Source organism: Ascidiella aspersa, chromosome 4 (assembly GCF_963924565.1).
Source record: "Ascidiella aspersa chromosome 4, kaAscAspe10.2, whole genome shotgun sequence".
Taxonomy (NCBI): Eukaryota; Metazoa; Chordata; class Ascidiacea; order Phlebobranchia; family Ascidiidae; genus Ascidiella; species Ascidiella aspersa.
This window is the reverse complement of record NC_139450.1, coordinates 11,533,574-11,560,027: the sequence shown is the minus strand read 5'-3', so window position 1 is coordinate 11,560,027 and position 26,454 is coordinate 11,533,574. Positions and strand designations below refer to the sequence as shown.

The 26,454-nt window shown below is 39.2% G+C and overlaps 1 protein-coding gene and 1 long non-coding RNA gene across 2 annotated transcripts; one reads left to right on the top strand and one right to left on the bottom strand.

Moving 5' to 3' along the window:
* Positions 1 to 1,010: 1,010 nt before the first annotated feature.
* LOC146147849 (transmembrane and coiled-coil domains protein 1-like) lies at positions 1,011 to 25,980 on the bottom strand. Its single transcript, XM_083387947.1, has 11 exons — positions 25,066 to 25,980; positions 22,792 to 22,930; positions 15,090 to 15,213; positions 13,400 to 13,547; positions 7,486 to 7,617; positions 6,750 to 6,873; positions 6,161 to 6,381; positions 5,161 to 5,273; positions 4,322 to 4,457; positions 3,577 to 3,777; positions 1,011 to 2,606 (listed from the first exon to the last, which is right to left on the bottom strand). The coding sequence occupies exons 1-11, from the start codon at positions 25,978 to 25,980 to the stop codon at positions 2,508 to 2,510; spliced, it is 2,352 nt and encodes a 783-aa protein (XP_083244073.1). The 3' UTR covers positions 1,011 to 2,507.
* LOC146147850 (uncharacterized) lies at positions 19,682 to 20,950 on the top strand. The gene is made up of 4 exons (XR_014494788.1): positions 19,682 to 19,752; positions 20,028 to 20,166; positions 20,322 to 20,379; positions 20,514 to 20,950. It is a non-coding gene; the product is annotated as an uncharacterized LOC146147850 (long non-coding RNA).
* Positions 25,981 to 26,454: the final 474 nt, after the last annotated feature.

The window sequence follows — 26,454 nt, the reverse complement described above, 5'->3', positions numbered from 1 at the left end:
CTACGTCCCACAAGCAGCTACTCCCGAGCCCCGGCAGTCACGTCACTAGTGCACGCCAGCATGGTTTGCGCAGGGTGGCAAACGATCAATCATTTTTATCTATAGGTGTATCGACTGGTTCATGTACTTTAAAATCTTACAGCACGCCCCGATATATACAAGTCCTGAATAGACGTTATGCTTATTACTGGGACAACCTCATTGACTAGGACGCAAAAACATGTGTCAAATATTTATTACGGAATTATGCTTCTTGATTGCACATAACAGAATAAAATTATTTATTTGTAACCTTCTTGCTTTCAAAAAATGTCAGGAGGCAGGTAGGCGCTAGGTATCGAGGCTAAGGTTGCCCGTAAAAAATCTACGATTAGAAACCCTGCAAAAAAGTTTTGGACGTTTTTTTTTCTATAAAATAAATAACGACACATAACCGATTTGGTAAAACTATTTATTTTTTATAAATAAGAAGCGCAGTAGGCGGAAAAAATAAAGCACATTTACACACAAAAATATATCTGTTGCCAAACGGTAGCAAAGAAAAAAGCCAAGGCTTACAATGGAGCAAATGTCACTTTCAATGAAATAATAGCGGACTCCTATGAAAGAATACACTGTTACGATGCCAATGGCAAAACCGAAATCCAGAAACCGCATTGTTACGCTTAAGCACCCGCACAAATGTGTTTCGTCAAACATCTATAGTTGGTTTTCGCCAAAAAGCGTTTACCCAAAAATTGAAATAAGTTAACGTTGCTTCTGGCACGTAATAAAAATGACCAACCATAAGAGCTATCCAAATCAGAACGCAGCTGCCTTTATAGCCAGCTGATTGTATTATTTTTTCTGGACACGAGTATATTAATAATTTAAATTACATTTCAAGCAACAATGCAATTTTGAAATACATCGTCCCCCGAATTTATTGGGCTCTTGATACGAAGACGGATTTGTGACAATACCAAAACATATTTGAGAAGAAAGATTCCTTTTATCATTTATTTGGGCCACTCTTTTTCTACTGAAGATTCTAAACAGATCCGTGTTTAGTGTTCCTATATATTTGAGAAGTAATTCGAGGCATCGGGAATAGGCGGCAATCTTGCGAACGACGCAGTAACAAGCGAAAAAAACAACAACAGATAATTCGGCGCCGGAAAGCGACAGGGCGCGAAATCGACTTGGTCGTAAGAAGGTAAGTAAACTGGCGAGTCGGAAAAGCGACGCAGAAATAACGACAAACTGTGTCTTCCCCAACGCAACACACAAATTGCATATGCACCTGTGACGCAACAATTTCGGGCCGGGCTTAAGGGCGCCACCAGCTGTCGTATATATAGGTCACAGTGGGGCACCTGTATCAGTAAGAGCACGCAAAAACGAGTCCTTCGTTGATAATGACTGTTTTGTGAGAAGTATATTCGATTCACTGTCGGCTAGTTGACAGGTAGCTAGTTTAGTTATTTTGTTGTGGTAATGCGATTAAGTGGTACAAGTGGATGAACCTGGACAAAATAAGTGCTGTTTGCAAGTATGACAATTGCATTCAGGCGCTTCGAGCACAACCAACGAAACTCGGCTCAGGCGTTTTTGGTCTTACTAAAGTATACAGTTAAACTTTAATAGAAGCAGCAGAAGTAAAAGGTTTTAACGAAAAGGGACAAAACAAGTTCATTCAAACCATCGAAGAGCATTCAAATACTACGAACCATACTTTTGTATTAAGAGCTACATCTTTGTGTTTTCTTTAGTTACTCGCGAATGTCGTGGGCGCAAGGGTAGCCAGCTTAGCGATAATGACACCCAAAGTGCCCTTACTCCCTTTTGCGATATGTATTCGGAGCTTTGTTTTATCTTTACAGTACCATTTTTAACCCGTATCAAAATAAACGGCTTATTTTGATTTCTGACAACGAAAGTTTCAATTCGCAACTGACATAAAGAGGTTTATCGCCAAACAGGCTTCCCTTCACATGAAAATCGAAGCAACGGAAATCAAGGTCAGTAGCAATTGCCTGCTCGCGTAAAAAGGGAAATGGCTTGTCGCACACGTGGAGCGGCGATACTGTTTTTCAGGTAACAGTGGAAAGGTAAAAGTACCGGCAAGCATAAGTTGAAAATATTTGTTCTTCGGTATACATTAAGAAAAAAGTATCCGCTTTAAAACACGCCCTACGTTGCCCGCCTTACGCAAGGAGATGGCGGGGAAACAACAAGTGCGACGCTACATTAGGGCTAAATACGAATTGAAACGCGCCGTCTAAAGACTTCTGCGACGTATGGCTCTTAATAGCGGTGCAAAATGACAGTCAGCACAGTCGGTCAAAGTAAGCGCGTATACTCTCAACGTGGTACACTCGTGTGAAGACTGGTACCAAAGTAATACAACAACGAGTTCCGCAAACAGTGCGCGATATATGAGCGAATTGAAGAACGTTTATGCAGCGACAAACGTACGACTTGCTGTCGGCGACTTTGATGAATGCAGGGAGCCAAAGGGCTGTTCGTTACCTCGCCGCTTCGAAATACCAATTCGCGAATAATGTCCAGTTCTTGTAAGCCACCAGGAATGCGATTATGGCCGCCAAGGTCGACAGCATGCGAGCCTGCAAAATACAGTGGGCCGTATTAGCAATGAGTGCGCGCGTTTTCGAGAAATATGTGGCAGCATAGAGTAAACCCGTTCTTGCTTTTCAAAGACAACTGGGTCAGAATCTAATACGGTTTCAAATAAAAATGGAACTTGGCCTTCATTTGCTAAACGACATTATCATACAACAATTAAAGAATGCCACAGTAAGTAATGGCAAACTATAGTTGGACCTTGTTGCTTTAGTTACTCAACTAACTTTGTATGCGACGCATAGATCGGAGACCATGTAAAATGTATATATTTGCAGCTTCTGCAGCTTAAAACAACGTAAAATATATCAGACAAACTTTATCATCACTTGAACACCTTTATAAAAAGGGTGTTTAAAGCAAACGGATTACAAATAACACTTAAAATTGAGGAGAGTCAGCAATTACATATTGTGGCTACTGAGTTAACTTATAACCGGTGTTTTGGTAGTAAACACGCGCTATACAAGTTCCGCAAGGAAAAAATCGGACGAGGCTGCATGAAATGCGTTGCTACTTGCTTGTACTCACGACGGCCATTCAACAGAAATCAAAACTACAAGGGTTTTCCGCAATAAAACATACTTCACTTCTTCACACGTGATACGCATACGGTATATCGACCTACAAGGATTTGTCGATTATTATCGAATCCTGGACGACACCCGATATCAATCTGTACTCTAGGCAATATATAAACAAATACAATACAATAGTATCCGACATACAATAATAATTCTTCTTTTTTCTTTGGGTCATTTTATTTTTACGTCCTGTTGGCCATGTGTGTCATTCCCTGATGAAGGCTTTGCCAATAGTAAGCCGAAACGTTGGTTTAACAAATATATACCAGAAGAACTTATTTTTATTATACTATGCCTGGTAGCAACAGCATATTTATCCGACATACCTTCAATGGACACATATGAAACACACACAAACTCATTCCCTTACCGGCGATCGCATGAGCGGCGTGATAAGGCCGGAGATGGTGGAAACGAACACGAGTACGACAGCAAGCACCGAGAGCAGAAGGTTGATGAGCTTGCCGAGCAGGGCGCGCGCGTTCGCGTTCTCGAGTCCCTCGACCGACACCAGCTGTTGTTGCTGCAGCTCCATCTTGGCAAGGCGAGTCTGGCAGTTCTCTATCGCCTCCTGACGGAAGATGGGCGACAAGATTTAGGTAAGTATAAATTTTGATTGATTTGACTGTTTGTCTGATGATTACGCGGGGAAACTTGAGAGGACTGGAGTTGAAATGTGATCTGATTTATATTAGAATACACGAGGGGAATTCGTGGCCGGGTTCAATGAGTTGTATCGCGACCCTTTTAAAATATATTTATTGGCAAATGAACTGTCAATTAAGGTCTCGGCGAAGCCCAATGTTATCTCATTTCTCCGTGGTTTTAAACACATTAAACTTACTTTGTTAACATTTAAACGAATTGTCACTCACTACACAACTTAGAACTGAACGCAATTTATCATTTTGGTCAAAAATGTAAAACGCTGTGACAGACAGTACTGAAATACTGCGTCAAAAGCAATTTACTCGATGTTAAAAACACACCATATTCAAGCCACTGTTTGCATTAAAAAAGGGAGTCATGCTAGTGAGCCATACGTATAGAGTTAACGGCGCGTTACCAGCAACAATACAGAGCAAAATGTGGACTAATTTCCCGCCTAAACAAACCTCGACGTCCCTTGCCCTCTCCCGCGCGTGGTATTCGACTTTTTCCTCCATGCTGGTTAGCTCCTGCTTCAGCATGGTGACCTCATGCTGGTGCAGCTCGGTTAGGTCATTGAACTGCTCTTCCAAGCGGTCGTAGCTGCGAGTGGAAAAAAAGGAAGCTGGTTATAAGCGACATCAACTATGGGTAGGTTTGAGTAATTCGTTCGAAAAAAAGTCCAGCTTGGAATCTACACCTGCCTGTCGACCAGTTTTCACGGGCGCGTAGTAAATTAGGCATCAGAGATATATTTTATGTTTCTATACAATATGAGCGATTCTCACACAAGCAGGCTGAGCCAGGTGAAATTACCGCTTTAAACTGCGGGGCCTGCTATGGTTCCCCCCTGTTTTTAGCACCTTTGATCACAAATAGAATCGCAACAGCTTTTGTGGTAAGCTTTTAACATACATCTGCGACTTTCGTTTTTACAAAAAAAAAAAACGATTAAAAAGCTGTACATATTGCTACAAATTAAATGGTTTGTTTAAACCAGGAGCTACGACCATTCTTTCAAACCGCTATAGTTATTGTGGAGTACGCCTTATATTTTAGATATTTAGGGCATAGCCCTTTAAACCTGACCAATTCGTGAGCGACGTTTGCCCTCAAACAATACATATCTCACGGCATGTAGAAAACAAATTAAAACAATTTTTTTTATAAAAACTTGGGCTGTGAAGTAGTGTGATCTAAACTGACAAGTACGTTAATTTATTTTTAACCGCTCGACCTTATTTAATTGGTTTCGTATTTCAACACGCTTTAAAACACAAGAGCCTGACATTCAAGATTAACATACCGAAACCTTTCCTCTTGCAAGGCGCTGGAGAGAAGCGAGGAGGTTTCGTCCCTCGCGTGATTTTTCCACAACTCCCACTCCGACTGCAGCTGGTTGTGAGTTCGTTGCGTCGCCTGGCAAAAGGAAGCAAAGGGTTGTTGTCAACTTTATTGCTTCTCATATAAAAACACAATCTTAAGTCCGTTTTTAAAAACATATATATATATACATATATATAAATATATAGTTCTGTAAAACTTTAAGAAATGATTGTATGTTTTATCTGTTTTTACAAACAGTCTTAAGATCATCTGATACGAAAACAACAATATTTATTTTACATTTTATAGTGTGCGGGAGATTCCTTACTTCCCAAAGTGTTTTAGCTTATAAAAACCATATGGTGTATTTACAGGTTTTAACCGCATATAACTGATGGTTCGATAAAATCATTTAGTTTGGTTTATACGGATATCAGGTCACAGAAAGTTTAAAGCATTTTACCACAAAAACGATGGTTCAAATATTTTTGATAAATTATATAAGCATGATGGATCTGTACCAGCGGTTCCCAAATTGGGGTCCGCGGATCAACTGGGGTCCGTACGGCAGTTTCGGAGGGTCCGGGGAAAAATTCGTCAGTTTTTCAACATTAGGCTTTAGCGAATGTTTTTAAACATTAGTCTTTGTTTTAAACACTATATCTGTCATCATTATTAGTCTTTATTTATGCTTATTAATTCGATAATATAGCGTGTTTTATGATGTCTCTTTTGACATTAGAAAGCATCTACTATGCTGTAGGCCTACTACCTGCTACCAGCAAGTCGTTCGCATTAGGTAGAAAGTTGTTACATTAGAAAGGATCGCGACTGCACTAGTTTACTACAAGAAACATAGAACAACTGATCCTTAAATTTTTAATAGGGCCGAGAAATGTCAAAATAATTGCAACGGTCAACCAGGAAATTTTTTTACAAAAGTTTAGGAACCTCTACTCTATACAAAAAATCCTACTCACCGTTAGTTCGGCTTGCACGGACAGCAGGTCTCTGGCAAGGGCGTTGACCTCTTCTTGCTGGGCGATTTTGCGCGAGGCAGCGCTCGTGGGGCTTTCCGGGACAGCCCCGAACAGGGGCTGTCCCAGGTCATCGTGGCCAAGGGCATTCGAGGCGCCGCCGGCCATTTCGATTGACTCTGACGTGGAACTGACGTCATCGGCACTGCCGTAACGAACGAATTCTGCGAACGGACGAGCTATTGGGTTAGTTTCGCCTAAAATTTTAGCCACTTGTGGTATATAACGCAACAGTGTAGATAATTAATCTTTTCCCAGCAGATAGGTGTTTTTTATGCTATGTTTGAAAAGAACATTATGGATGCCTTTAATACAGTTAAATATTTTTAACAAATTTTGCCCAAAACATTAATTTCTAAATTAATAACCTTTAAAATCGGACTTGTAGTTTGGCAAAACCTATGGTTTGTAAAATAGCATGAACATAAAACGTTCGAAAGCAGGCCGCGACAAGCCTTATTTTGCCGCATAAAACAAAAAACGACACAAGGCAACAGTTTCACACAAAAGAGAAAAGACTTCGTCCACTTACCGTCGTTTGGGTCGTCGTCATACCGCATCGTACTTAGGTTATCGGCGCTGCCGAATTTGTTCTTTAATTTATACGCGATGTCCTTTGGCTTTGCCACGATCGCGCCCGCTGCATTCTGGGTTGCCTGGCAACGAGAGGAAAGGTGTTAAGAAAATTCCTGACTGACTGAAAATCTCAAAGTAACACAACGTGATAATTTCGATGTGATACTGCGGTGGGCGAGTGTGAACCCTAAAAACCAAAACGTATTTCAGAACAAGTGGAAAATAAGTCATCATTGAATGAATGGAAAGTAGCTCTACAAGTTTACTTACACGATTATTTATTTTATTATTATCCCTTTTTGACGTTTTTTTGAACAAAAAAGAATTTAATCTAGCATGGAAAAGACTTGACTAGTACTTTTAATTACACCTTTTTTTTTAAAGTAAATGTTACATATATGTAGCGTATTTATTTAAAAGTTCAAATCGCAAAATTAAAATGTAAGGCCAAGCAGAAAATCGATGGTAAGGTTTGGAATAAAATGCCAAAATTATTCAAAATATCGTATTTACCCAAAATATTTGTCAACAGTACTTAAACACTTTTTGTTGATTTAACATTAGAAATGGAACTTCTGTTCTCTTTGATTTACATCTATTGTAGTTTGTAATAAATCAAAAAATGGCTACGTAATTACCCGAGCTAAATTACACTTGTATAAATAGATTTGAATCACGTCTGTCCTTCTCACCTTGCTAACTTGCCGCACGCTGTCCGCAAGGTTGGCGCCGACGTCACGCAAACCCAGTCGACTCTGACGACCTCCGCTATTGCTCTCCAGCTCCCGCAAGCGGCGGTGATAGGAATCGAGTTTCTTTTGCAGCTGGAAAAGTTCAAAAATACGCCACGGTTATGTGAGACAACAATCTATCAAGTTTTTTACGCCAGACATACCCGTAAGTTCGTTTAAAACCGCCAAAAAGCCTTAATATTTTAGATTGTTATTGGTTAACACAGTTACTATAATATACGTGCAGGCACACATTGTATTCGTTGTAATGAGATCGAATTGACGTTACGTCACATCAGGGGCAAATTAACAAAAAACAGTACTATAGCCACGATAAAAAGCGGAAAGCATGTGTATATGATGAATGACTTCTCATCAAGCGACCATTTACTTGCTGGTAATAAAACACAAATCATTCATAATGAAGTGCTTCGTCCTTGTTTGTTAATGAAATTTAATAATATAGGTCAGGTGGAAAAGAAATGGCATCATATTGTATTTCGAAAATGTTTGACAAGCCAAATAGAAACTATTATCGAAACCTTTAATCAGAAGGTATTAACGATAAATAATCAATGATAAAATACTGAAATTCCAGAGCTCAAACTTGTTAGGAAAGGATTGGTCAAGCTGGGTTTCCCGAATGTCTGAGTAAGAGGCTTTTAGAGAAATAATAAATATCCGAGTTACTTATATTACGGTGCTACGTTGTATTGTTAAAAAATATAAAGGTCTAGAAAAATATACATATCAAAGAGAGCGAGCATGCCAAATAATGTTTGTTGATATTATAAGTCAAACGTTATATCGTAGGCTTATTTTTACTTTCCTATTTTCCAGAGATTAAATTTACATAAATATAACACTAAACTAAAAAATGTTTTGAAATAAATAATACTAAAGAATTTAATGTGAAGCACTGCGTGTTTTTTTAACTTGTCAAATCAGCAGATTTCTTCATACAGGCCAAAATGTGTTTTGACATAGGAGGACACTTTTTTATGCGAAGCCCAACTAACCACTTGTATAGTGACGTAATCGATGTGACACATTCATGAGTAAACTTAGAAACGGTGAAATTAGACCATAGAAGTGGATCCGGTTTCACCATTTTTAGGTCAAAATGGCGACCTTTTTTAACATCTGTAAGAAATGCAGTTATGCATAGAAAGGGTGTCATCACAGACCGGTTCACGTTAGCAATTGTATTTGATGGGTGGTTGACAGGCACTTGTCATGAGCAAAAACGTGTGACGTCACATAATTTCAGATAAGGATTTGTAAGTATCGCTCGGTTATGTAGGTTATGAGTCGGCGGCCATAACTGTAACGTTAACAGAACACTGTGACCTTTCTTAACTGGAATATAGCAATTAGGTGAAATAATAAGGAATACATCGACAAAAATACTATTAAAATCATTTCGGAACAGGTAATCATTGAAGCAATATTAAAACAAAACAAGGTGAAGTCTTGTAATAGGTAAGGTCACACTCGAATTTTCTTAAAAAAGCGCAAACAGGCCGATAATCCGCAAACGCATTACGAAATAATCCTGGTACTTCAATATGTAATCCCCAAGAACGCGACGTACTCAACCACCTAGCTTCGAAAGCGCCCTACAAGCAATTCCCACCCATATTACGGGATACTTCCCATCCACACTCGAGGCAACCTACATATTAGCTTTTCGTACACTACTTTTTTTTAGGTGGAAAACCAACAACAAAGCATTCTGTCCAAAAACTATATGTAACAAAAGCTTACCAGCAACAGCTCTTTTTGAAACCAGAGCGTTCTGTCCAGAACCTATTTAACATACCATGCGTTTTGTGGTGCGCGACCTCAGGCTTTGCCGCCGTACAGTCACCGCTTCGGTGGCCATCTTTGTTGCAGTCTAAACTTGCACGTTTCATTCCTCAGCCGAAGCCACTACTAAGCCGGCTGAATAGCGTTCCTTAACTAGACAGACACTCGCACAGCGCGATATTCTGAACAACCATTTCCGAATCTGAACAGTAGCAACTGACTGGGTGCTACAAAACATTTACCTTTACAGTCAGTAAAGCGAAGGCAAATATAAAATAATTGTTTGAGCCAACTGATGACGTTTATCGTTTTGTCTGTTTGCCAATGTGCGCAAATCTATTGTGACAGGTCGTCGGTATTCGCATGTTTGGCCATCACTTAGTGCGGCTTTCGGGCAAAAAATCGATTTCATTCCTAAAACGCAATAAGTGAAGGCAATCGGAATTGCTGTCATGTCGCTCGTAAAATGGTTATTTTGCATTATGGCTGCATTTGCTTACTTCGGTAGAATCGCTTTAAAGGGGATTTTTAATTAGAAATTACAGCATTGCCGCTGTTTATTTTCTATCTTACTTTTAAAAAAGTTACTGATTTTTTCAACGGCTATTTGTCGCATTCATTATAACCACATCAAATTATATTTAAATAATTGAAAATAAACTACACTTTGCAGTGTATGCTGCCTACATAACTCTAACAAACATACTTCGAAATATCGAGAAAACAGCTGTGAGCTGCCCTACATCCGGCAAACTTTTACCTGGAACTTGCTGTTCTACTTCTGGACCTAGCCCGAGCGGCATAACTCGAAACTGGAATCGCATCTACAGAGAAGCGCTAAAAGGACTGGCCCGCGGCGGCACAGCAAGACTCAAGAGAGGTATATGTCCGATAAATCGAAGTTATGTAAGCTGTGTGGTAGAAGCGGACTGCAAAGATACCGACTTCCTCACTTTACTTAATTAATATGAGCCGACCATTCTGCTCTGAAATAACGGTTATTTTGTTAATGACAGCTTTCACCGAGGCCTCCAGACAGAAAAGCGTGGCCTCATATGAATTTAAGCGCGAACAATTTCCTGTTTCGACTAGGCGCATGCGTTGAACCACTAACTTTTAAATGCCGCACTTGCATCGGGTTTCTGTACAGGAAGCCTTAGTCCGGGACTTAACTACAACGTGCGATACACAGCTGTCCGACAGAGCCCTACTAAACATCAAAATGGGTTTCGACGCGGCTAGGCTGATTAAGAAAGGACAGGGCGAATCTGATTCGCGTTTCATAGGCGGCGGTGACTCAATAATTAATATCATCGCGGCGTCGACATGGGCCGTCAATTCCCAACGTGACAACAGTGCACGTCAGAGGTGGTATTGCGTGCTCTGAAAAGAACGCGGTCCTTTGCAAGTGTGCTACTGCGAACAGCAGAACACTGTTACCGGTCTACGTAGGCAACTAAAGTGGGTGCCTCGGTTGTTTGTGGGGCGCTTTGGAAGTGGCAAGCACTTTCTGAGCGCAGCCTCCAGTAAACATTGAATGAATTAGGCTCAATTAGTCGAGTTTAAGTTCCCGAGTATCAAACAAATTAAATTACCTTTCTCCTTCGCAATATCCTACAGTTCGGTGCTAGTTGCGCTTTTAGTAAAGTAGGCCATTTTTATGTTGTTCGCCAGTAACATGTTACAGGTTATATGAGTAGGTTTCAATTTTCATTTTTAAACAGGTATGGGACTATCGCGTTTGTAGAAAAGCAGGACGGTTTTTTGCATACCTCCAGCGCCATTTCACTTTTTACTGTCAAGTTATACACAATGGCGTGCGAATGTTGGTGTTAAACAAGAAAACCTACAAATAATGTACGTAAATGCAGATGTCACTGTGGCACGAATACTTTAATACACATCTCAGAACTCTCGTCTAATTACAGTTACACGTTTAGTGCAATAAAAGCACCAAGTCTTTTTAGGACTGTAATGAAAACTGAAACCAGATATTAAAACGAACAAACAAATTACCTTTTCAAAATAACTGGTAGTTTTAAATGGTAGCAACTGACGGGGAAACTCATTTGTAAAGCTATCGGGAACAGTAGACAACCGTTTACCGTTGTATTTCGCCATTCCTTGGTTTAACGTTAATATAAAGTCCATAATAGCAAAATTAATTTTTAACCAAATATCTTTACCATAATCTCTGTAACTTTCTTATTTAGAAATAAAAATTTCTTTATCTATATTAGTAATCCGATCGTCAAAAACACGCAAATTAGTAATCGGATCGACGCAATGCAACAACCGTGTAGTATCGGTTTTCGGACGCTAGCCGACATTATCGTACAATATGAAGATAACTATCGCGTATAGTAGATATATATCGCGTACACTGATCAAGTTCGCAAAAGTATTAACTCGTACAAACTAGATCAAATATTATTTCCCTTAAAAAATAATAACAATCATCCAACCAGAGCTTTGATAAAGCTTTTATCGCGACAAGAAAATGTGCGATCCAATTGTATAAGTTCAGTCTGTTTTGTGCGACGGGGGTTGTACATGATTATATTAATTATAAAGACCAATGTAGGTTTTTGTAATATTCTGTCTGCAGCTCTATTGAGGAAGAAAAAAATATATATATTACCGAAAAAACAAAACAAATAATAATCAATTGAGTTCGATGGCCAAGGTAAAAATACCGTTTTAGTTAAAGCAATGTATTTAGAATCGTGAAATACAGACATTGAGAGAATTCCGTCGTCTCAAGACCTATACCTTTTAAACATCAATTTTATTTTCAAGTCATCTAAATTGCCTAAAAAGAGATGTTCAGGCTAAGCATTAAGTTTATGGTTCCCACGCGTCTGTAGAAATGATCCCGGAATGCCAATTGCATTGGACACGTGGCGAATTTTTGTATCTTGCAGCGCTTCAAAAGTTGCAAACTGTGTCAGCAAAGTATCAACTGTCATATTTTTGCGACGCGTTAAGAAAGTAGGCACAACAAACGTAACGGTCTGAAGCAACGTTGCTTGGCATACCACAAGGAAGGAAAATGATCACAGCGAACGTAATTTGTTTAAGATCAACACAAGATGTATGTCCGTTGGACATCTAAATATAAATAGGAGAACGTAGGTTGATGTACAATGTAGCCTGCATAGTGCATACTTAAGGCTGTTGTGAATATGCTTTAAAAAAAACTCGCATACTTAGCATAGCTGCATACCCAAGTAAATTTGTTTTTGGCTGGTAGCGTTCCTTTTTATAAGCTCGTGAATTTCAGTTTTTATGGGGTACACAATATTTTGCATAAAGCCTTCGTGATTTTTTATTTAATTATTGTATCAATACGGATAACTGTTTTACGGTTGGAATATAAAGCCCAAACTTTTTATTATGTCTGTCGTTTACTGCAATACAGTTGTGAAATTACAAATATTTAAAGACACCCTTCACCACTCGACTAATAGTAAAAAGGTGACGTCATTTTTAAATATATATCAGCAACGAATTTCAACATCAAGTCACGACAAAACCCAAATGGGGCATCAAATTGAAGTAATCAATCTTTCAACGATAATACAAAACCCTACAAACACAAACGCTTATAGTTTATTAGGTGAAAAAGTTGGAAACGTTAAGTAAGACATTGCCAAGCACAAGACTTGCTTAGCAAATATCACATTGAAACGGCGGGAAAGAGTTTCCTACTGTTGCGCAAAGCTCAATTACGCCGCCTGCCGCCGAAGATTATGATGTAAACCAAACGCGAACGAGCAACACGCCAGAGACGGAAAAGCGAGCATTTTTTGCACAATGTGCAGAAAAATGAGCACGCGGAAATGTGCAAAAGGTGTGCGCACAATTTAAAGTAACTTCAAAAATGGGCGCACTTTTTTCCACAATGAGCGCTCTTTTTTTCAGAATGTGAAATTTTAAGATAATCTCAAAAATGTGCTGAAGGGATTTTGAAATGTGCGCACATTCTAAAAAAAGTGTTTTTGCGCACATCTGTGAAAAACAACGCCACGTCCCGTGTTGACACGCCGGATACAACGCAATTTACCTGGCTGATGGTGGCGCTCGACTTCTGGTTCTTCTTCTCGAACACGGTCTTGATCCTTCCAGCCTGCTGCTTGTCGGCGTTTTCCGACAGCTTCAAGTACTCGGCCACGTTGTCGTCACGCGTCACTTGCTCCAGCTTGATTGCCTCGCTAAAAATCACGGAAAAGGTCTCTTTATTCTTTACCAAACGTTTCGGAAACCTTTGCAAGTCGCCTTCGTCAGGGTGAATCATTCGGCGAAGCGTTGGTAAAGTATTACAATTACCAGAGAAGCTGTTTTCTTATTTATATTACTATGCCTGGCAGCAACAGTTTCTGTAAGGTTATTTTATGATCAAGTCTAAACTAGGGACATCTGGTTTTTACATTGGTTTGATCCCGCATCCGAATAATATTATCTATACTTCAAGCTGACGGATATTAATATTGATTGAGATCCTAAACTAAATGGACAAGAGGTATTTCGGCTGTGGTTTGCCATTAACGTAGTAGCGTATTAAACTTCATAAACTCTTTAAATAATGTCAACAAATAGAATGTTAATAACGTAAATGTTTAACGATGAAGCAATTGTGGTTTTACAACCTGGTAAATTGACCGCTGCCGATTTCAAATTCATCAAAGTCGTTTTTTTACTAGCACGACGTCATTTAGCATGGAATCAAACGGGTGAACTTTTTGCCTAAAATATAGGGCATCCTTAAACGAATGTAATAGAAATAAAACCGTACGAGCAACTAACAGTAAAAAAAGAACTACCGCGGAAAAACGTTTCGCTGTAATACATTTTCGAGATGCCTTCGTTCGTGGTATCATGCTGTCAAAAATAACAAGTGGTCTTATGAAATTATATAAAAACGGCGCTCTGCACAAATAGGAGGCATTACAAGCCTAATACCTAAGACTGCGAAATATAAACGACGATATCTAATCGAGAGGAATGGCTAGCTGTCCTTTGATATAGATTTCGGAGAAGTTGGTTAACGGAAATTCATTTCGCGATGCCGTATTTTCGCAGTAATATAATAACGGCGCTACTTGCGGTTTTAGCGCACATAGGAACGATGGGTCATGCAATATGTCATAACCCCCTGTCTGCGTTCTTGCAACACTTTCGCCTTCCGCATTACAGACGCTTTTATGACGTGGGTCAACGAGCTGGTATTTTTTCGGTTGATTTCTCCGTATCGGTTTCTGGATGTGTGTGTGTCATGAAATGATACAATGTACAGCTACGTGCAATGCGCTTCGTATTTGAACACGCTTCGCACGTAACACGGTGGAGTATTTACTCTGATCGGGGTGGTTGTTGGTTTGGAAAAAGGCGTGACCCTGTAAGTATTTACTCGGTTGAGCTTCACCGAGCCACTTGAAGGAGCGTTCCCAGACGTGGAGCATTTTACAAGAACTTGTACGTACTAGACTAGTCGATCCTCACAAATTGCTTTCACCAGGCTACGCCATCATATACAATAAAAAAAAACTTTAAAAAAACATTTACTGTTACGATCTAGGATAAAAATATTACATCACTGGGTTGTATGTGGGGCTATGACCCATATTCGAATATTGTATACAGACTATTTTTGCAGATGTCTGGTTCGCACAAAACCTTTTTTCAGCTAGACCTAAAGTCAACTTTCCAGGTGTATTACGTCATAGAACACGTGTCATACGGTTCGGAGAACTGACCTGATACGTAGTATCTTCTGCTGGACGTGCTCGAGCTCAACGGAATTACGGTTTCGTTGGTGGTCGGGGCCCGGGGAGCCGTCCACAGTGTCGTACGATGCCAAGCTTGCGTTTAGGTGATTTTCTGAGCGACAAACAGAGTGAAGTTAAGTGGCGTTTTACGTCGAAGGGCGGGTATTCGTTTTAATTTTTTAAAACAGAATTTTGTCTTGATGCTCAGTGTAAGTATACAGCAACTTAACACTGCTCAGTTGCAACAATTTCACGATTATTTTCAAACTTAATAAATTTAAATTACGCGAACCTATTGTACTTGAGAAAACCGCATTATGAAATGAAATGTAATGATTTTACCAACTTATTGTCTCAGGGCAAGCAACAGATTTCAGACAAAAACATTCGAACTTGTGGTATGTATAATTTAAAATAATTATAACGGGAGTCAAAAAGTATGAAAAGTAATTTGAGAACATGGAGTATTCGGTCAACTGTAAGAAAATTTAAGTAACCGCTATAGGTCAGGTACAGACGAAATAAATGCAACCAATGCACTTTCAAAGACACGAAAAAGTTTTGAAAACGTGGTGATGCGAAAATGGTTTTGCGGATTTAAAATACGTACGACGGGTAAAAGACTTGACTTAGGCATGCATTATTCATATTCGAGGGTAAACGACAAAATGATTGCTGGCTTCGTTTTCTTGTGGTGCAAAACATGTGTTTGCGCTGAGCCTTTGTCGCCACCAAACAATAGACAATACCTAAAAGTGGAATGGCGTTGACTCACTGTTTCGATTTGAGCATGTTACTGTAAGGGTGATGTAAGTAGGAAAAGACTTTCGCTATGTTTAATTGAGTTATGAACTTTACGAACTTATCACCCAACAGGGCCAACAGTTGTGTTTGATTTACTGCGCCGGAAATACAACAAGTTAAATGCCATGAAAATGTGTCGTAAATTACTCATACCTATAGCAGGGGTTACACTGTTTTGACACGGACCGCTAAAATTATTTCGCGTACAACAGGGGGCACGACTTTTTTCAGAGATGACGTCATAAAACAAGTAGAATTCAGGATCATGCCGGATTATTCTAACAAAAAATGTAAAAATATCTGAAATCGAGTCTAATTACAGTGAATGAGAAGGTCACACCACTTTTTCAATAAATTTTATTTCTTTTAAGAGATTTATTTCATATTTTAAGCCATGCAACCCAAAGGGAGGGGTCCACGGACCCTAGATCAGGGGTGTCCAACTCAAACATGCCGGCGTGCCAAATTTTATTCTATAATTTCTTCCCGTGCCAAAGTTTAGTAATATAATTCTTTCTAACAATAAAAGCGTTTTGTTACAAATATAAAAACGTGCAACAGTGCGCATTACTGCATCTAAATGTCCGTCGGTGAGCTGACTTTTGCTTGTTGTTTCTTATCACCAAACTTCATAGTTATGTGAATGCTAGCCTCCACTACAATATAATGTTGTAGTATTAGAAGTAATTGTTAGTTGTCGTGATTGCAGCGATTGTTTTATATTGTGAATAAACAATGGCAATTTACTGTATAAAAAATAGGTATTTTTTTACAATTGGCTGAATAGCAAATTAAGTAATTTAGGGGGCTTGCGTGCCATTTTTTATTTGGTCGCGTGCCACATTTGGCACGCGTGCCGCTTGTTGGACACCCCCGCCCTAGATTAACTTCACGAAAATTACAACATATGTTGTGAGTTAAGCACTTAAGTTGCCAACGTTGTTTAATTATGAAGCAAAATATACTGACAAAAACTAGTCGTAAATTTTAAAACTACTAGCGGTTAAAAACGCCCGTTTAAAGATGTAGCCGAATGTAAAAACAGGATATGCGTAGGAAAGCTGTTGCATAACGTCGTATTCTATCTCCGGCACTTGGGGCAGAATTGCGCGCCAAGCAATTGAATCTTAAAATTATTTGGTAACAAAAAACACTGTAGGTTAGTTTGGTCAGTTAACCTATCTCGTCGCCCACTTCGTAAGAAAATAAAAAAAACAAGCGCTCCAAGTACAGTAACGTGTATAGACGTTTTGATTTATTTATTTATTTTTTGAACGGTGGAACAAAACATTACGTTTCCACTTTGTGTTTAAATTACAGCACATTACAGGCAGTAACCACGTCATTCCGCATTACACAGCCGGTCACCGCAATCAGTCACCTTTGTTGCGTGACATGTACGTGATAGGAAAAGTGGCCAGCATGCGCGGCGCATAATTCGTCAATGCCGGGGTTAGAACCACATTCACAGCAATTTTTCGGTTTTCCGAAAATCAATAATGGCAACATGCTGAAAAAACAAACTCTCTTGGTTTCTTGTTAAACGAAAAAAAACCTATAGTTAGAAAATGAGCATGTGAAAACGGGTGGAGCAATGGATGCGCATACCCCCGGGACGGAATCGGAGCATTGCAAGCAGGCGCGCCTACAATAGAACAAACAATTACTCTGACCAATTCGTCGCGGCGGCAGTTGGCGTTAATGCCGAGGCTGCAAGAAACACCTGCGCCCATTGTGTATGCGTTGCGCTGAAAGCAAAACAGCAACACGCCATGTCGCCATACGTTTTGACAGCGTTTAACAATATCAGTGGTTCCTGTAATGGGGTATGCGTAACTTTCTGGTAATGGTTCTCCAATGGGACGCAACTCCCTGCCTGGGGTTTGTGGGTAAGTTTTAAGAGTCCGCTTAACACTTTTCTAAAGTTCGTTTGAGGTTCTGTTAGGTAAGTAGTTCTAAGTATATGTTTAAATAAGTGAGAAATGTACCATACTTTCTTGTTTGGTGTGCTTTCAAAATTAATGGGGCCCACCATTAGTTAAGGAAACAAAATGAGTTCATCAGGTGAAAAATCAAAAGTCCACTGCTAACGAGGACCGGTAATTGGTTTGAAATAAACAATTTTTCTTTAAAAAAACCTAGCCAAAAATAGTGGCAGATTTTTTACAGCATGTTTTAATTTTAATTTTAATTTTAATTTGTTTTTATATTTATTTTATAATATTTAACAAAGCTCCGTTTCGGCAAATTTTGGCCTAGCTAAACTGAGCGTTAGGCTTATTTCGGCGTAAGGAGCGTTGAATGTGCAGTTTTCTCCGTTTGTTATTGTGGCAATCGGTGCAATAACAGAGGAGGGGTCGTGACTTTTTTAGTGACACCTGTCACTACTACCTGTCAGTGACAGGTGTCAGTAAACTACTGACAGTTTGAGCCCAAACTGTCACTACTACTGCCAGCTGTCAGTAGGGTGACATACGGCTGCTTTGAGACTAGTGTCAGGTAAATGTTCTGTAGTGACAGGTAAAGTTTCTTAACGTCCTGTCACTACAATATTACAGTTTTTTTTATAGTAAAACGAAACTTTGAAGGAATAGTATTGATAATTTACTTTGATAGAAGTGCTGGTTATTGCATCCCATATCACATCAGTACGAAAAAGGTGAATACTATCCGTTAGGAAGGTAGTAAACTCTCGCAGTGCAGTTCAGCCGATGCGAACAACTTTTAACAGCCTGTCACTATGAAATTTAGCTCTTATTTGCGGCTTACTGCAACTTTTATCAGTTTATAGTAATGCTATACCTCAATACTATTATAGGTAATATATTTCACTAAAAAGTAGGGAAAACATGTGTTTTAAATGTCGATATTCTACAGTGACAGGTAAAAAACAAAAACACTTTATTACCAGCCTGTCACTATGAAATTTAGCTCTTATTTGCGGCTTACTGCAACTTTTATCAGTTTATAGTAATGCTATACCTCAATACTATTATAGGTAATATATTTCACTAAAAAGTAGGATAAACATGTGTTTTAAATGTCGATATTCTACAGTGACAGGTAAAAATCAGAAACACTTTATTAGCAGCCTGTCACTATTATATTTAGCTAGTTTTTGCAGTTTAATACAACTTTTGTGATATTGTAGTTATGTTATACCCTAATGAGACTGTATAATTATCATATTTTAATAAAAAAGTAGGAAATATCTGTTTTAAGTTTCAATATTGTGCGGTGACAGGTAAAATTGCAAAAGCACTTGACCAGCCTGTCACTACGATATTTAGCTAATTTTTTGCAGTTTAATGTAACTGTCCTCATTTTTTTATTTATGTTAATAATATCTTTATAAGATTGAAATAAGAAAATATGTGTTTCAAGAGTAATATTCTGCAGTGACAGGTACAACAGCATAATTTTAGTAGCCTCTCAATATGATATTTAGCTTGTTTTTTTAGTTCATTGTAACTTTTATAAGATTATCGTAAGGCTATGCTTAGATAGGATGTTTATGTTTACATTACCATTTAGAAGTTAAAATATAACTAATAATCAATCATAATTTACAGAAATATTTTCAGCAGCCTGTCACTATAGAGTTTGGATTTTTTTGCATTTTATGGTATTGAACAGAGTCATGTTATATACCTTGATAGGATATTACCAAATGTAAAACTTCAGTTTTGTAACAGTGATAATATTCATTTGGTAAGTTGGTTTATCTCCAAATAGGTTTGTTGCAATAATTTGATTCCCTGTTTGTTTTAGAATTAATTAACTAGGGTTTGGTAACTGTAAACTTCATTCATACCACTGCTTTTAATTTGGATTAATTAGTTATATGGTAAGTGCCATTTTTATGCTTGTTCAAAATATGTCTGAATAGTTATTTTGAAATTACTTGGGTAAAATAATTTGTTCTTTTAGTAAAACCTAATCAAAAAGGTTTGGTTAATCTAATATTGTGTTTTTTAGTATTATCTTGTTTTTTATTATTTTTTCACATTTCATTTAAAATGCTTTTTTAGATTGACAGTATGAACTAATTTTAAATATTTTTCTGATCAAGATTTGAATGACAATGCAGTGATACTGTTGTTGTCATTTTATTTTATCCAGTTGGAGCAAATCAAGCTGAATTTGTTTTACAAAGCATTCCCAATCCCTTGAATGATGATCCTGGTCTAAGTTATCGAGTTTGGCTTTCTTAAAGTGCTTGGTTACTACCAAAACTTTGTTTGTATCATGGAATGACAAGGTTTGTTTATTTTCCAGCTTTTAATGGGAATTTGAAAAATTATTTCAAATTGAATAATATTGCAATTTATCGTTGTAAATTAAACTACATATAAATTGAAAATCAGCTCGGCTCAAATAATCAACATTAAATTGAGACTTTTTTTGTGAAACTAGGTGGTGGTTGACTAGAAGAGGTTAAGCCGCTGCTGTACATCAAGGCACATAAATAAAGGTATAATAGTACCATTTAATTTCCTAAACTGTAAAACGAAGTTTTAGCTGTTATTTAATTGTAAATAAACAACTATCCTTATATACTGATATATCTGTAAAACAAACCTCTAATTTTGCATTATGTATTTGTAGGAAGGTCTGGCCACTACTTTTAGTCTGAAGAATACTAACAAAATTCAATCAGATAAGAAGAGCATGCACAACTATTCAACTTTACAGGACCCACCTAAGCAGTTGTTTGTGTAATGACTCTAACATTTTTTTTAATAATCTTGGTACTTCGAAGTTTATGAAAGAAACCCAAACTAAATTTGTTCATAACGCACTCTCGTTTTAACCAGAAGAGCGATTTAAATTTATTAAATTTGTTCATTTACATGTTGTGTTTATGACAGACGCTGGTAATACCAACAGGGGTCGTGATTTAATAAATATGATGTTATCCAAAATGCCCTTGAACTGATTACACTAACATTTTGTCATTATGTATATGTTTTTCTGTTTGAAATTATGCACTATAGTAGTGTTAACCAACTCTTTTACCTTTCAATAAACAAAGTTAAATGGTGTAGCTATTCTTTTATTTCATGGACCATAACGAATAATAACAGAATCAACAATTGACATAATACTAAATAAAGACAAGATACACCATCTGCAGGGAAGGGAAGAGGGCCAGAGGTTTTTAGCGAGAGTTGACCCAAAGTGCCATGCCGAAACTAATCGCTTGCTTTTTACCAAGAATGGTGATGTTTGTTTGCAGTAGCATCAAAATTCTTATCAATGCGTAATAACTCTTAATCTCAAATCAATTAGGTAATCTTTACTGAGATCGTCAAACGGTAGGCAGCAGCAGATTTATTATAATGCATACCGGTACAGTTTATTCTTGAGCTTGACACATGTGCATTGAGAGAAATCTCGCAGGTGCACTGCCGAAAAAATCCGGGTGACCGGGTGCAACAAACGTCAAAAAAGTACACTTGGGGTGCACTTTATGATTTTCCAAAACTCTCTGTATTGCATACATTGCACTGTAAACGTATGTGGGGTGCAGTTTCGATTAGTTTAGAAGTGCACTTTTGAAAGGTAACTTGTGGGTGCACTTGCCATACTTTCCACAGTTGCCTGTCATTACAGAATATTGTATTTACAAAGTTGTATTGAACTGCAAAAGCAAGCTAAATATTAGAGTGACAGGCTGATAAAAGTTTTTGTTTACCTGTCACTACAGAATAATGTAGTTACAAAGTTGTATTAAACTGCAAAAGCAAGCTAAATATTAGAGTGACAGGCTGATAAAAGTTTTTGTTTACCTGTCACTACAGAATAATGTAGTTACAAAGTTGTATTAAACTGCAAAAGCAAGATAAATATTGTCGTGACAGTGCCACTGCATAATATCAAAGTTGAAAACACATGTTGTTTGACTAAAATAGGCTAAATCCATAGTGACAGGCTGTTAAAAGTTGTTCACATCGGCTGAACTGTCACTGCGAGAGTTTACTACCTTGCTAACAAATAGTATTCACATTTTTCGTACTAATGTGATCTGGGATGCGATAACCAGCACTTCTATCAAAGTAAATTATCAATACTATTCCTTCAAAGTTTCGTTCTGCTATAAAAAAAACTGTAATGTTGTAGTGACAGGACGTTATGAAACTTTACCTGTCACTACAGAACATTTACCTGTCACTAGTCTCAAAGCAGCCGTATGTCACCCTACTGACAGCTGGCAGTAGTAGTGACAGTTTGGGCTCAAACTGTCAGTAGTTTACTGACACCTGTCACTGACAGGTAGTAGTGACAGGTGTCACTAAAATAGTCACGACCCCTGTTGCAATAACAAGGAAATCCCCGGCTTGTTATACTTCCTTGTTCCTGTTACGTCAGCTTGTGCGTTTGCGTCAGGGTTGTAAAAATGGCATGGTGTCATTGTCGGATCAAGCTAAGTCTGACTATATATAACACGATATTGTCGTTTCTTTTCCTGGCCTATAACGCTTTCCCTGTCGTTTTTACGTGCAACCAGTTAGATTTTCAAAAAGATATGATTAATCCATAAAGCACAAGCAACTACTTGTTTATGTGTAACGGCAACATCTATAAAGCAGAGCGCCCTTTTTGCGTTTTATGTTTTTCCAGGAGGGTAAACTTGCTTTGGACTTTTATATTAAAACCACATGCGTAATTTTACTTAAACTTAGGCAACTTTTCAGTTGCCGAAATCATACAATACACGTAGATGATTAAGAGTCTCAATTGAGAAATGTATGAAGTGCTGGCATAAAAACATATGTTCCGACTTCCGACCGCAACACAGCATTTGCACCGACGCCAAATAAGTAGCCTATTTCTGCTATATATCCGCAAGACTGAAAAAACACGAACGAGTCGCGCTCCATACCTGCGCCAAGAACGGGGGCGGCCGAGGGTTGGATGATGGTCTCGGTGAGCAACAGTCCTGCTGGAAGGGTGGCGGAATGCGTGGAGCCTGTCGAAGAGCGGTTGTCGGCCGCGGACGTACGATCGTTGGTGTTGGCGCTCTGCGCGATAGAAACAGATATATATGCATAAGCAACTCGTTGAGACAACCTTTTGCTACAATTAAGACCTTTACCACAATTTTTACAGAGGAAGCCGCGTTTAGTGGACGAGCATGTTTTTCTGCACGAATGTCTTAAAATACAGTACGTTGTGTACATAAATCTATCTATTTCAGCGTGAGTAAAGTCAAATGTTGATAGTATGTTTTATATTTCACAACAAAATAAAAAAGAAAAACACTAAAATAAAAGAGCCCAATTGAATATCAGTTTGGCATGTACTACACTACTACAGAACTAGTACGTTTGTTAAACTCCATTTGGTAAAGCACAGCTTGACAAGATAATCAAGGGCATTTTCTCATCCTGTGCTATAACTACTTTTTGTACTTTATTGTTTGTTTTTACGTTGCAAAAGTTCATAAATAACGCCAAGATTAGGTTTGGAGATAAAGAACTGAATTAAACCTAAAATCACGGCGCGAAAATTTATCGATCGTCTGCCGAGACATGTCATATCTTTACGATCCGATGGACAAGAAAAGCGAAAGGTCTGCTGCTAATGGTTTACAAAGAAGGCGGATCTCGAAGGTTTTGAAGTATTCCATGACGTCACTCATGACCACAGTCAATTAAGCAAAATAAAATAAAACGTACATACGAAACGTTTTCCTGGTTATTTGGCAAAAATGTGTTTTAGGCATAAGAAACTCTTTCTTGAAACTTACCTTTTAAGTTAAAAACGCTAAGTTAAAATGTTGTTCTTTTTGACAGAAACGCATATTGCCATTAAATCACTACCATTACCTGTATAATATCGGACGAGTACCGGTAATACATTCGGTCGAGTATTTGCTACATCCGATATTATCGGAAATCCTACTTACAAGTTCAACGAATAAAGTAATTCGTTGTCGGGTAGACATTTTTACGTTTTTCTAAAATAGTTCAAATGAAAGAGCGGGAAGAATAAGCAAAAACAGAAATTTAAATCACCGTCAATTTGTGTTTCATGCTTGAGCGGCAACATCTAACTTTGATTGCAGTCTGATCAATAATATCTACTGCAAGACCTTAAAGACGTAAGCTAATATTAAAGCTGAAAGACGACAACAATAAGCTTGGCTAGAAACTATACAATGAACAGTCCTTACACCGTAACACGCATAACACTGTTCTTGACTAAACGAACAAAGACCAAACACAGCCGGTCAACAGAGAACCCTTCAGGGTTTGCTCTGTACGCTTTAGCTTTGAAACGTGACCAAGCAACCTCAAAAACCTCAACTAACCAGCGCATTTGGCCCTAACAGCGTGTAAATGTGTAACTGGTGGCGTTTCCTGTAAACCCCAGTTTTGTACGAGCGTCAAGCGATCGCAATAGCTTGAGTGGCCGAGACACGGTGGTGTAATAGCACACCCTCAACATTACGTCACAATACAGGATAGCGACAAAGGACTATACTCAATTTAGAATTTGTCAATCGTATGTCGGATGTCGAAACTGGACTGGCGTAAACAAGCAAAAGTGTGATACAGAAAAAAAATCAGTTAAGTAAACCCACAAAGCGTTTAAAATTGTGAACTACATTGTGACATTAAGGTCTCGTTATGCCAGGGGTTCTTAAACTTTTTTTACCGAGGACCCTGAAAACTTTCTTTGGCCTGGCGTGGACCACGGTCGGCAAAAAAATCAAAAATGACGGGATAAATTGACGTCACAGTACAAATACACTCCATAAACATAAATCGTCTGATTTCGGTCCAAAAATGTGAAGGTGAAATGGAGTCTTAAGGAATTCAGTGCGAAACCGTGTTATTTTTAATCACTGTTTTCTTTAGAAAAAATATTACTTCTTACATATACACTAATATTTCAAGTAGGCCTTCATGGACCCCCTAAAACTAGTTCGCAGGCCCCCAAGGGTTCCATGGACACCAGTTAAAGAACCGTTGCGCCTGCGTTATGACAACTTTAAAATATAAAACTATGGCAATTTTGATTTTGTTGAGTTTCTGAGCGCAACAAAATGATGTTCAGTTCTCGGTTGGAAACCGTAAACCTTGGAAAATATAGTATCGATCATAAACGCTCCTGAAATGAAACCTAAGCAGGTGCGTCGGTGACTAGTTACCGGCTTCTTCCACTGAAACTCGTCGTCGGCGACCACCGAACCCTTGCCGTGCTGGAACTGCAGCTTCCGGGGGCCGGAACAAGGGGATCCCCGGCGCAGCTTGCCAAGGCCGAAATCAAACGGGGCCTTCCAGTCGGTGGACGGGGACCGCTCGGGATCCGTGTCGGGTGAGTTGGGGTTCGATCGCTTGGCGCGCGGCGGTTGGGTCAAAATAATCGAAGGGGGCGAGAAAAATCGCTTGGTCCAACCGGTGGACGACCGGTGTACTTGCGGCGTGTGAAGCGACAGCGGTGCCTTTTTGCCGTAGTTTTCCAGCGAGCGCGAGCGGCTGACTACTTCCTTGGGCGACGCGCAGACCTCCTTCTGGCAGGCGCGCTTCTTGGGCGAGCCTCCGCGCGGACTCTGCGGCGCCGACTTACACTGATCGCCGCTGTGGGATTTCGGCAAGGCAGAAACGGCTGGAAGCTGGAAGATCAGCGGCGGCGCACCGTCGACTGGTGTAGGGCTCCGCGCCCGCTTGCGGAAAAGCGGAAGGATAGAGCGCGGCGACTTGACGGGCGACACATTATGATCGTCGTTGTTAAATATCTTGTGCGAGCTGTGGTGGCGTGCGAACTCCTCGAAGCTTTGCTGCTGGTTGGATGACTCCTCGTCGCTCTCGATGTCACTCCAGCCTGTCTCCGAGTCGCCCAAGCCATCGGCGATGTTAACTTCCTCGATACGCGGCAACTCGGATCGACCGGCTTCGTCGGTTCGCCGCTTCGCGTCCAAGTCATACGCAGCATCGGCGACGACGGCGGCGTTTTCCCCGCGGTCCGAGCGACCATTGGCTTCGTCGCCTTTCGTCTGGCGAGAAGAGGACAGCGCCCCCGATCCATTATTCATGCTGCTTCTGCTGCTCAAGTCGCTCGCCATTTGTTCGGCTTCATTAACTGCTGGTTGTGTGTGGGCGTCCTCTGGCCTTTCTGTCAATATCGAGCCGATATGCAATAAGACTGGGCGACGGCGGATGTGCAGGGAGGCAGGCAGGGCGGACACGGACGGGTGGATCACGAAAAAATGCTTCGCGACTCAGACTTTTGTCATAGTTTTCAATTTAACCTAATGTAACTTATACTGCCTGAACGTACCGATATTTTTGAGCAAAGTACGAGATAAGAAGCAAAAAAAGCCTAAAACAATTTCGACTTATCATTTTAGACATATAGATTCATACACAAGTTACAAATAATTATTAAATAGCTTCCCCTATACTTCTAAAGCCTAATCTGCGTTGCACATATTTCAAACCGCTGCAGCTTTACAGGCGACTTTTATAAAACACTCGCTGGCCACGATAACTGACCTATAGGGTTGGGGTGGGTTGCATCTGTTAGATGACAGGATGAT

Bases quoted from the DNA above. Each gene is read 5' to 3' on its own strand.
- LOC146147849 (XM_083387947.1), bottom strand. From the start codon at position 25,980: ATGGCGAGCGACTTGAGCAGCAGAAGCAGCATGAATAATGGATCGGGG. The intron at 6,874-7,485 runs GTGAGAAGGACA...TCTCGTTGCCAG, and splicing joins GCGTGCGGCAAGTTAGCAAG to GCAACCCAGAATGCAGCGGG. The intron at 3,778-4,321 runs GTTTGTTTAGGC...ATCTTCCGTCAG, and splicing joins AGAGGGCAAGGGACGTCGAG to GAGGCGATAGAGAACTGCCA.